The 12,113-nt window shown below is 43.1% G+C and overlaps 1 protein-coding gene across 1 annotated transcript in view; it reads left to right on the top strand.

Moving 5' to 3' along the window:
* Nucleotides 1-12,113, top strand: part of LOC104132492 (multiple epidermal growth factor-like domains protein 6) — a 230,410-nt gene that overhangs the window by 215,202 nt on the left and 3,095 nt on the right. Inside the window, exons 31-37 of the mRNA XM_035901187.1 lie at nt 680-811; nt 5,727-5,855; nt 6,727-6,852; nt 7,736-7,864; nt 10,118-10,246; nt 10,567-10,695; nt 11,376-11,501. Of these exons, the coding sequence (XP_035757080.1) occupies nt 680-811; nt 5,727-5,855; nt 6,727-6,852; nt 7,736-7,864; nt 10,118-10,246; nt 10,567-10,695; nt 11,376-11,501 (900 nt within the window). The remainder of the gene's footprint in view (nt 1-679; nt 812-5,726; nt 5,856-6,726; nt 6,853-7,735; nt 7,865-10,117; nt 10,247-10,566; nt 10,696-11,375; nt 11,502-12,113) is intronic.

Here is a 12,113-nt window from a genome sequence, read left to right as displayed (position 1 = left end):
AGGCGTCATGGAAATGACATTTTCTGGTTTTTCTTTGATGTTGAATTTGTCCATCTGGAGCTGTCTTTGAAAGCCGGCTCGTTCCATGACCCCGGCTACATAGTTTTGACTTTGTTCTTCCTTACGATGTTTTGCCTGAGAGCTGCTTTAGCAAAAAGAAAAACAGCAATAAAAAGAACTAAAAGAATTGACATTGGTGTCCCATATCCTCTGCTAAAGGACTCTAAATCCTGACCTACAATCAGGTCAACTTAATGGAAGGGAGATGGAAGCATTAGGTGTGGAAAGTCCAAAACCTGTAGGCAATGTGGCCGTCAACAGGCAAAATGAAACCTGTAAGGGTGTTGGTGCTACCGCAGCTTTGCAAGTTTAAACTTCCCCGCAAAAGGTAGAATGTCTTTATCCACACGCTTGGTCCCTCGTGAATTATACTGTTATTTTAGTCAATTTTACCTGACATTTCCCTATGATTTTCTCTGGTGACAAGAAAATTGTATGTGGCCCTTGACAGTTGGGCACAAATTGACTGAACAAAACAAAATCAAGCAGTGAAGTAACCCCCAAGTAAATGTAATAAATTCAGGGATTTTATTTTTTAAATTTGAGCTTGCTCTTTGTTTGAGTGCTATATTTACCAAGACAAATTTAATTTATTGGTTTACATTTCCTCTTCCCCAAGCTTGTCCACCGGGCACGTATGGTAAGAACTGTAACCGAGTATGTCAGTGCTCTGCCGAGAATGAGGAATGTCACCCGGTGACTGGCGACTGTGCGTGCCGCCCGGGCTACCACGGGACCCACTGCAACCTCCGTGAGTATCCCTGTGGGCTGCCCGCTTTCTGAGAGGGGACCGAGTTATGCAGAAGCCCACGCTTGCGCTTTGAGTTCATCTGTGTTGGTACTTGGGCATCAGTAAGCGTAATAAACAGTAATAATAACAATAATAATAATAATAAAGTAAATATATAACTAAATATAATGATAATAAAACCAGGTCTAATAAATAATATAAGAAATAATAAATAAAAATAACCTGTATTATTGCAAGGGATTAATTTTTAAAAAAAATTTTAAAAATACTCATTTACTAGCTAAATTCTTTCCAATTTCATGCCATGCTGAAGAATGTCAATCTCATTCTCTACACGTACACCTCTCGTCTTCAGCTACACCTGGATATTGTGTAGCGCTCTCATTTCCAAATACCCAAGCCAAAATGCTTCCTGAAATCTCTCCGTGCTCAAGGAAGGACAAATGGTTATTAGAAAACAACAAGCTGCAAATGGCAATAAATCTAAGTGATTCATAAAGTCACTTCGGTTGTAGGGCCTTCTGAGGAACAATCAAATTAAACAAATTGTTACTCTGGATTGAAAAATGGTGACTGGTGTAGAGGACAAAATGCCAACTGGCCAAACAGTCCATCATAAAAAATATTCCCAGATCCACATGCCTCACGCCGGTGTTTTAGAACATCTGTAAAGTTGTTTCTGGTGGAATGTGGCAACTGATAAGAAACATATACCAAAGTATCCGAAAAAGGAGACAGTTAATTGCCTTTTTATTTACAACTTTAATTTTGTTTTTACTCCATGGCTTGTAATAGTCTAATTTAAAAGGAAAAAAAAAAACAACAAACCTTTCTCTTTGGCAAATGCTGATTTTCCTTTCCTAGGAACCCAGTGTGGCTCTGTTTGGCTTGCATGCTTTTTTGGGTGACAATTTGGATACCAAAGCCAGCTGCAATATGGGCAGGTCTAGTAAGAGTTAAACCTGTGGGGTTTTTCCTCAAGTAGAAATAGGGAAGAGGCTCATTTTAGAGGTGAGCATTTGTATTGCTGTCATGTCATCACAAGTTATTCTTCCAAATGTAAATGTAAGGATTGATTCTGTCCTCCTTTGCACATCAGTTCTCACTGTAAGTGAGATCGAAATCCAGCCTTCAACATCCAGGGTAGAGCCATCTGGATCCATTATACATTAGATTATAATAAATATTATAGTAGAGCAGTAGTGGAGATCAAGTATTTAACATTTTAAAGGACTTAATCATGGTTAGCCTATTACTTTTATGTAGCAATCTTTCAGTAGTCATTACCTGTGCATATAATACTAAATCTCTACAGATTATAGTAAATGTCCTCGAACTTGCCGAGATACTTAAGATTTTACTTCAGAATTTAAAAATTTAAAATATTAATGATTAGACTGAAGTTCTAATGTAAAAGAAATTACTTACAAAATGAAATCTGTCTTTTGTTGCATTCAGAGGGGATTTTGCCATGGGTTCCTGTGTAGCTAGGATTAAACCTATAGCATATGAGTTGTGATCATTTGTGATGCTGTGTTCTCTTAGATTCCAAAAATACACAGTGTCTTGCACAGCGAATTCTCACTTAATAAATACAATTTTGTTAAAAGTTTACGGAAGAGATAATGGAATGGTGGAGGTTCACAGAGAGTGAAAATTACTTTTGCATCTATGTGGGGTTTTTTTTTTCCTATTCTCCGCTATGCCACTCTGAGCATTGCATAGACAGACACAAAAACTGAAGGAAAACAGTTTAAGTGTGAGTTATTTTTAGGTTTTGGTCAGTGGAGTGAGAGATTGTGGACCTGAGTCTGAAGTGACTGTGTGATAACCAAGGATAGCTAGTGTGACTTTGATGGGAATGCTCCATGTTCCTGCCGTCCTCACTACAGGGAGAACTGGGGCTGCTCCAGGATGAAGAAGCTTTCAATATAATATTAAAAACAGCATAGGGAGCCGCTCCCAAAGACGTGAAGTGGGCTTCAGTCCAGTCAACATGTGGTTGGATGCTGCTGGAAACGGTTTCTGGCAACTATTGCTATATTTATAGCACTGTGAAAAAAGGTTCAAGAAAGTATCTATAAAAGGTGTAGTTGGCTGGGAAGTCAAATTTCCAGGAGCCAAGAGCAACGAGGCTTTCATGTTCTCAGATTTTGGAGTGAAGAGCTGAAACAGTCTCTTGGCAGGAGCCGGAGGAAGCAGACAAACTAGCAATAAGGTTCCCATCAATTGTCCATAACTCGGTGGACAGGCAGATCTACTTGAGTGAAGTTATGAATAAAAAGCAGTAAGTGGTGGTGTAATGGATGAAAAAACCCATGCTACGTCTCCATGACAGTTACTGGGCTGGGTGAACCCTGAGCCAGGCCGGCCTCACCAGCTTCACCTTCAAGCTGTAGGTGACAGGCTGCTTCAGAAGTCATTTTTTTGACAATGCAATTAATAACATTGGTAAGAAAAGCCCTCGCGTATGCAGTTGTTATGAAAAGATTTAGGAGCTCTTGGTCATGGCAAACCCACCCAAACCAGAAGGAAAAAATCAGGAAATGAGTTAGCAATCTGGTTGCCGCTCCTGCTTTGCTCAAAAAACAACAGAAGTCAGATGCACAGGAAACTGTTAAATTAGAAAATGTCTTTATGAGATAACTGGTGGTTAGAGGCTAACCCTCTTTATAAAGGCAGAGCCTACTTAAATGGCAGGACACAGTGCAAATTGCCCTAGCTATCTGCATAGAAGTGCTCCGGCAAAGCAGTAACAGATGAGATGGCCTCGTTAATAATCACATGAATGTTGCAGCTGGTGTTTGCCCTGCTTGCGCTGCTCCCTGTTCAACCAGAATAAATAAAATGCTGCAAGGATAAATAAACTGGTAAGGGCGGGGGAATTGCTGCATCCCTTGCAGTAATGGAACAGCTCTTGCTAGTCTTGAGAGGAGGAACAACTCTGAGAACTTTGCCAGGGAGAAGCGGCATGTTTGGGAGTGTGGGAAACAGAATTAAAAAAGAGAAAAGCCAAATGATGACCAAAAGGAAAGGGAGGAGGAAAAGAGAAACCCACTTAGAATGCAATTAAATCATTGAATCTGGGTGCGTCCTTAACTTCATGTCTTGGTGGAAATGAGAGAGATGTTGCAGGGCTCGCTCCTTGATGCCAGGGTTTGCACATGAAACAGATTTTCTGTACTGACAGATGGAGGCACTGATGACGAAGTGTTCATTGAGAAGAAGCCATGGTTGAGAAGGGCTGGGGAGAGTATCTGCATGTTATAAAAGTGTGTATCTGTTTAGGCCTGATGATCTGCTATCCCGATTTGAGCAGAAGCCAATTTTCAGTTTTATTTTAAAAGTCATCCCTTTAAAGCTTCACCATAAGCTCTCCTTCTCAGCTGAATAGTTAAAAAAATCCAGAGATTTCTCCAGCCACTCAGACCATGCTTTCATGCCTTCAGAAAAAGAGAGAAAATATATAAAGTTATTTATGCACAGATTGCAAGAGATCTGTTGCTTGGAGACGTGCAAATATACATTCAGCCAGACTTGCAAAGTAGCCATCGGCTTTCCTTTCACCAGGGGAAGAGAAGGAAGCAAGGAGCAAAGAAATGATGCGTAGAGGCAGTAGCAGTAGTGTAACTGTTGAATGATGATCACGTTGCTCTAAAAGCACCAGCTTCTCCCTCTTCCAGTACACTGGAAAACTGGGAGAAGAACCTGCATCCCCAGGGTTCAGTGGTGGCACATGCCTAGCAGCTCTGCCCAGTTCTTTTCCTCAGTTCCAGCCTGCATGGCTCTAAAGCATATCTTGAAGACACGAGCTGAGCGTGGCAGATGCATTCCTGTCTTCCTGATCTTGTATTCAGTGCTCCTTCAATATTAGCAGTTCAAAAAGAAACCAGAAATACTTGCTACCACTTGGAAAACCTCTGCATGGACAGCTCGTTGCCATGTAACACTGGCTCAGCAATCCATCCAGGTCTAAGGTTTCTTCTGGTTATTACAAAATACAGCTGGGTTTTGGTTTTTTTTTTTCTCGGAGAATTTTCTGGCTTTGAACTTAAAGCATCTCTCTCCCATATCTATCTTCTGAGAAGGTGTCTCCTGAAATCTCCCGTTATTGTCATGTCTTCCATCCACAGCCCACTAGATTGGGGGTTGGACTCGATGTCCTTTAAAGGTCCTTTCCAGCTATCTTCTGAGAAGGTGTCTCCTGAAATCTCCCATTATTGTCATGTCTTCCATCCACAGCCCACTAGGTTGGGGGTTGGACTCAATGTCCTTTAAAGGTCCTTTCCAACCCAAAGCATTCTATGATTTGCCAGAGCAATGCAAACTCCAGTTTGAAGTGAAAGAGTAGATTATAGAGGAAAGAAACTTTCTTCAACTTGAACATTTTTTTAGAGGTGAGACCTGCCCCACTTTCTGTAACTGGTCAGCTAAAACGACCACTAAAAGGGGCAGAGATAGCCCACGGGTTCTCACCATCACAGTCAAACCAGGCTGTTGCTGCCCAAAGGAAGAGGGAACAAGGCCTCATCTCTCCATCTCTGCCATGGGAGGGAAAGTGGGGACAGCTTGATGTGGAATAGAAATCCAGGAGGAAAACCTCTGAAGAACTAGGCTTGCTTTTCTTGCTACTGTCACGTATGAGGAATGAGAGGAGCCGGCTCAGCAGCAGGAGTTGGTCCGGCTCTTCAGGGGTTGACACCGCAAGTCTTGCTTGCTTGCCTTGCTGCCCCAAGGAGTGCATTGCCCGAGGCAACCATCTGCTTGTCAGTGCTAACTCCTGGCCCTCTAGAAGTGAATAGAGTTAGAAAATGAAAATCTAATTTGGGTTGAAAGCAACAAAGCGCTTATGACATGAAATGCTACAGGCCCAGTAGCAACATAGCCTAATTGCTATTTTGTTCTTTTAAAACAGGATGTCCAAAAGGTACTTATGGTTCAAACTGCCAAAACCCCTGTAAATGCATGAATGGAGGCCATTGCGACCCTGCGTCGGGAACTTGTGATTGCGCGCCTGGTTTCATTGGAGCCGACTGTAGTAAAAGTAAGCCAACATCCATGTTCTGCTTCTTTCAGAAAAAGAGCAGAGAGAATAATCGGCATTAAGAGCTTGTCAGTAGAAAAACAGACAGATCCCAGCTACCTCCTCCTTGAATTGTAAATCAGGATTCCAGCTTTGTAAAAAATCTCTTGCAAAATATTTTCCCTCTCTTCTGTGTGCGTAGAAGCAAGGACACTCATCCCAGGATTACAACCTGCTTGCCCAAATTTATTTCTAGAGTCAGCTCAACATGAATCGCTCAAGTTCCCTCCTCCTGTCCAAAATTTCTAGGTTGAGAAATTATCTCAATATTTTGCTTAACACTATGGTGCCATTAGTTTCAATAAATGGGAAAAAGATCAAGTTTTGTCATGGCAAAACTGGTGAAGGCTCCATGGCAACCCTACTCTTACTTTTCTATTTCTGAGCTAAATTGTGTGGCTGAATTCCTGTGCTATTTCCAAAGCTGTGAAGTTCTCTTCAGCTTATTCACAGAAAGGCAGTGCTTTAATGTTCGGTAGCCCTTCAGCTTTGCCCTTCAGCATAGGACAGCATCAATATTAAGGAAAGACAGACATCTTTAGCTGGAAGGATGAGCAGCTGATATTTCAGTTGTACACTCAACTTTCTGGTAGGAAACCTACTAAGTGTTCCACGTGAAACCATGGATTGGATTTATAACCTCAAGTAAAGTTTCAGAGGGAGAAGCAGTCATGTCTTTGGAGGGGGTTTGGTTTCAAAGCTGTTGCTTTTGAAGCACATGAGCTGGAATAAAAGTGAAGCCAACTCTACCTATAGGATCCTGCCTATGTTAAAAATGAGAACTGGTGTTGGATACCCAGGGTGTTTAACAAAAGACTTGTGTTTCCTTCAGCTTGCCCTGAAAACCGATATGGGAAGGACTGCACCCTGTTCTGTGCATGTGGTAGAGGTCAGTGTGACCCACAGACTGGCAAGTGTACCTGTCCTCCTGGCCAAATGGGACCCAGCTGCCAGCAAGGTAACAAAGCGGGACCCGAGGTCATCTCGGCAGTTGGGCACATACTTAAAAACCCCAGCAAATAAAAACTCAGCGACAAACATTGTTTATGGCTGTGTTTCCCAATGCCTTTGCTTGATAACATTGCAGTTTGCTGTGCTCTCCACTCCATCACCCTGCCTTTATCCTACCTCCATCTCCTGCCCATGTCTCGCTGGTTTGCTCCATCATGCTTTGTACCATCGCACTGGTTTCTCCACAAAGCTAAAGTTACTGTTTTCAGAGACTGCAGTCCAAACAGAACATAAAGATGGGGAAGAGGGTAGTTTGTACCACACAGCATGAGTAGTGTGAGGGCTTTGTGGATGTGTGGGACTAAATTCAGAGGTAAATTACTTGAACTGAAAAAGTGAAGGGAGGGGATTTGCTGAAAAGAAGGATTTGAGAGATGGGGCAAAGGGAGGAGAGCAAGAGGAGCAAATGTGGAGTGAAGCCAAGCGAGGAGATAGGGCGAGACAGAGCGTGTTTGGATGAAACTGCTAATAAGAATCGTAGAGTGGTTTGGGTTGGAAGGGACATTTAAAGGTCATCTAGTCCAACGCCCCCTGATGTGAGAAGGGACATCTTCAACCAGATCAGGGACATCTTCAACCAGATCAGGTTACTCAGAGCCCTGTCCAACCTGGCCTTGAATGTTTCCAGGATAGGGCATCCACCACCTCTCTGGGCAACCCATTCCAGTGTTTCATAAACACGGAGTCAAATGTCCCACAGCCCTCGGGAGACACCAGGCACTTGGGATACTCTGTGGGGAGCATGTGTTTGTGTTTATTCCCTGTCACCTTCAGCCTTTTTTGGGATGCTAATTTTTTTTTTTTTCCCAAACTTTGTTAATTCTCTGTAGTGTGTCCTCAGGGACAATATGGGCCCAACTGCCACCTGACATGTACCTGTCAGAACGGTGGTATCTGTGACCATGTGGATGGCAACTGCACTTGCGGGCTCGGCTGGACAGGAAGATCGTGTGAGAAAGGTAATTTTCTGCTTTCATGATGGTGAAGGTGTATGTTCAAGCAGTGGTTTGCAGTGTCTACAGACCCACAGAAGGGGACAGGTTTTGCTTAAGCAGACTCTCTCCCAGCTGCATTCATCTCTGTAGCTTCGCTCACCTAGAACTGCCCATAGTTAGAGCTTTAGATCTTTTTTCAGAGACAGTTTCCTCCTGAGTCCTGCTCCGTAGTTCTCATAAATTCCTTTGCGTGGGCTCTTACTTCTTCTCCTGTCCAACTTTTTTGGTCTTTTGTTCGTGGGAACATTGCTTTGTACCTTCTTTCATGTTCTCCTCTGAAAAAGCAGAAGCCCACATCTCCCTCCTCTCTTGTTAAGTTCTCTCTTGTTATTCTCTTCCCTTTGACACTGGACTGCAGTTGAACTTCCCATGTATTGACTTCCCTGCTAGTACAGTTCTGACAACATCTGTCCAAAGCAATTGAGATTGTCTTGGTATTTCTTCCTTACTCTTCTCCGTGACAGCTCTCCCTTACATGAGGCAAAGCACACTGAGCTCAGTTTTCACTCCAGAAACCTTCCTGCCAGCCCGAAGTAGAGTTTTTCCACATCTTTCTGTCCATCTCCCAAAAATCGTTCTGCATTTCTGTGTTCTCATTTCTCTCTCCAGGTAAAAGATATCTGTATAGTTACAGGCATAAATGTTCAGGAAATCACGAGTTTACTGGTGTGATGTCAAATAAATAGTTCTGAGTTCACATTCAAACAGATGTCATCATTACATCATAACTGTCAAGGTGCGATCTTCCCAACACACTCCTGGGCCCTCATTTACTGCCTTTCTGTCCCTGACATCTAGAATATCCACCTCAAACTCCATATGTATCTTTACCGAGTACTGGTCATTACAGGGGAGTGTCCCTATATACAAGTATCATATAGAAATGACACTTTTTAGCAGAATTCTTCATTGCAGTTGTTTCACTTTGCACCTGAGAAGACTCGGAGACCTGCTTCATGCATGCGTGTGTGCAGAGAAGGAGCAGGGAGAAAGGGAAAGATGCCAACTACATGGAGCCACTCACAACGTGAACATTGCTCTGGGAAGGCCCTAAAATACCTCCCTGTCCCCCCCAAAAAGTGCATTTTACCAATAACTGGCTAACTTCAGTTTCAGAGGCCACCTGCGTTCATCTCTAGTTGTCTGTGCCTTGAAGTCTGTGTGACCGCCCGTAGGCTGCATTTGGGTTGCAAAGCCTCAGCAGGGTCACGTGGAACGGTGGGTGGTGGGTGTCTCTTATAGATGTGCTTGGATAAAACATCTCTGGTGTCAAGCACGGGGGCAGACATGCACACAGCACTTAAAGAACTGTGTGTTGTATCACAAGAAAGAGCTTCACTGTTTATCTTTCGATAGAGACAGCCAAGTTATTAGAACTTTGAGTCTTGATTTCCCCAGCAGTGTGGGTTTGAGTGTGTTTTGACTGGAAATCGGAGACAGCTAATCAGGCGTCCTTTTTCTAGTGATTAGATATGATGTTCTTGAAAGATCTTGTCTGACATTTGCTGAGTTATGAATCTGATTATTTGGACGGCCCTGCTCGTTCAAGTTGGTCTACCCAGATTCCAATTATCACAGGAGTGGGAAATTTAACTCAGGCAGAAAGGATGCCTAGGTTTCTGGTATTGGCACAGTCACTTTTGTATGGCTTGGTTTTTGGTAATTTGAGATGAATTTAGTTCTGTAAAAGCAGGTATCTCATGATACATGGAAAGCCTGTTACTGTGCGTGAAAAAGAGATCCTCCTGGTTTTATTAGGAATTGGAATAGGGTGAACTCCAATGATACCGCAGAGGAGGAAAAGCTACGTGTTTTCTTTCACACTAAGTGCCTAAAAGAAAATATTGCTGTAGATATAGGAAAAAAAAACACAGAAGATACCATTTATACCATTTACTATGTGGCTTTACAATATATGGTGCAGGTTCAACATTGACTACATAAAGAGACAAATTAAAAAAGGTAGACTATAAAAAGAACAGGGAAATTGCTCTTCAAACAGCTCTATACTATAAAAGATTTCTCATCGAAATATCTAAGTGCATGACAGCTGTGCAGAAATGCTGTGATTCCATAACAAACGTTCTCCTCGGGTCTGCATCAAAAGGGCATCAAATCTCCGCTATACAAACTGTCACCTAAGAGCTTTTTGGGATGAGGTCAGTGATTTTTTGGTTGGTTTGTTTGTCTGTTTTTCAATCCATGTCCTGCCAGCAGAATGTCCCCCAGGGAAGTACGGGTCTGGCTGCGGCTTGGACTGCTCGTGCCAGCACAACGGCACCTGCGACCGGTTCACGGGCTGCTGCCGATGCCCCGAGGGTTACTACGGCCGCTCCTGCGAGCACAGTAAGTGGAGGCACCCTGGGCAGCCCGGGTTTTCCAACAGTAAGGGGATGTTGGTCTCCAGAGCAGTCACGTAAACACCTCGCCGGCTCGGTTAAAATTTTTGGGGTGTCCCAGATCACCCGGCAGCATCCAGATCTGAGTGGCTTGCATACCTTGGATGCTGGGGTGGTACAACTGCAAAACCACTTGGCATTATTAGAGTTAATGGCCAATATTTTTTTTGTTGGCTCCCAGGGAATGTAGCTGAGAAAACAGAGGATTTTAAAGGGATGTGTGTTTTTCTTCATAAACCATCCTCGCTCGATACTTTTGTTTTTCAGAGTGTCCCCTTGGATTTTATGGGCTAAGCTGTCTTCATGCATGTGCCTGTAAAAACGGAGCGAGCTGCGATGCAGTGACAGGACAGTGCATTTGTCCTTTGGGTTATCAAGGAGTCTTCTGTGAGAAAGGTACTTGCACCCCTCTAGTGTAAAAGAAAAAAACAAAGAAACAAAAAACCAAAATAAAACTCAACACACACACACACACCCCCCGGCCCATGTCATTACTCAAATGTTTGTTGAGAGCAATTTCTTCCATGTTTTGAGCTTTGTGAATATCCTGAAACACTAGATTTGGGCTTGTTTACCTGTTACATAGCTGGGTGTTCTCATTTCCTTATAAATTAACTAACCTGGTTCCAATTAATATGGTGAGAGTCCTGGTCTCCATGATGTCTTGCAGCAATGAGTCCCATATGTCGTTTATTAAGTCTAAGTTCTTTCTACTGATTTTAAATTTGCTTCTAAAACTCCAAATAAGATTATTAAATAGGTGCATGTCAGACCTGTTGAGTGTTATGGGATGGGCTTCTAGAGAGTTCTAGTTAAAAACGAAAATAAGTGCCAGTTACATTTCTGGGACAGGTTTTACAGATACCTTTGATAGGTTAGATTAGACAAACCTGACATAAAGAGAGTTCATATAAATATGCCTATTCCACTATCTTCGATTCTTCATTAAACTTGGCATTTACACTAGCTTCAGGGGAGAGCTTATGACCTTTCCTCTGAGACATCTTGGAACAACTCTGGCCTAACGTACGTCTTGCCATTCAAGTGTGAGTCTGAAATGGTGCTTTTGCTGTCAGGCTGCGACGGGGGCTGGTTTGGAGAGAGGTGCCGGCACCGGTGCGACTGCGGAGGAGCTCCATGTGATCCAGAGACTGGGAAGTGCCTTTGCCCACCTGGGAAGACCGGAGACAAATGTGACATTGGTAAGGGTAATATTTTCTAAGGGCTGGACTCTGTATAGTTAAACCAATATGACCTGTTGGTCTAAGTGTAACTGTGACAGGACGTTTGCCGCTATTCGAGAACGCATTGTTTGTAGCAAATTGCATTTACAGGTTATCAACAGCTTTATCAACAGGCCGTACTGCTTGATTCAATCAATATTTAAGTTGATACACTGATAGGAAAATTATTTACGGGTCAACTGTAAAATGTCATTTGCTGTGAGTTTTGGAGAACATGCGCCAGTGAAGAATAAACCCAGAAGGCCACAGTTTTACAGATGTAGTTTGGAAGACTCCAGAGGGTGCAAATGGGCACGAAGGGATCTGATCACAGGGTGTGTTGGCACGCAGACATTTGTGACCCTTTTCAGACCAATGCAAAACTCTGTCCAGCTCTGGGTTTGCTTCCCCAGGAAGCAGGGCAGGATCCCTGCGGATGAGGGTAGCGGAGCTGCAGCAGCTATGCCTGCCTCTGGGGTTCAGCAATAGTCCAGGAACGTTTAATCCAAATAAAATTCCCTCATTTGCAAGCACAGGCGCTTGGGCTGTGTGCTTGGGAAACGGTTAGCCGACGAGAGCAGAATTATTTTG

This window comes from Egretta garzetta, unplaced genomic scaffold (assembly GCF_000687185.1).
Source record: "Egretta garzetta isolate BGI_Z169 unplaced genomic scaffold, ASM68718v1 scaffold638, whole genome shotgun sequence".
Classification (NCBI taxonomy): Eukaryota; Metazoa; Chordata; class Aves; order Pelecaniformes; family Ardeidae; genus Egretta; species Egretta garzetta.
The sequence above is the reverse complement of the archived record's forward strand: the minus strand, read 5'-3'. Positions and strand labels throughout refer to the sequence as shown.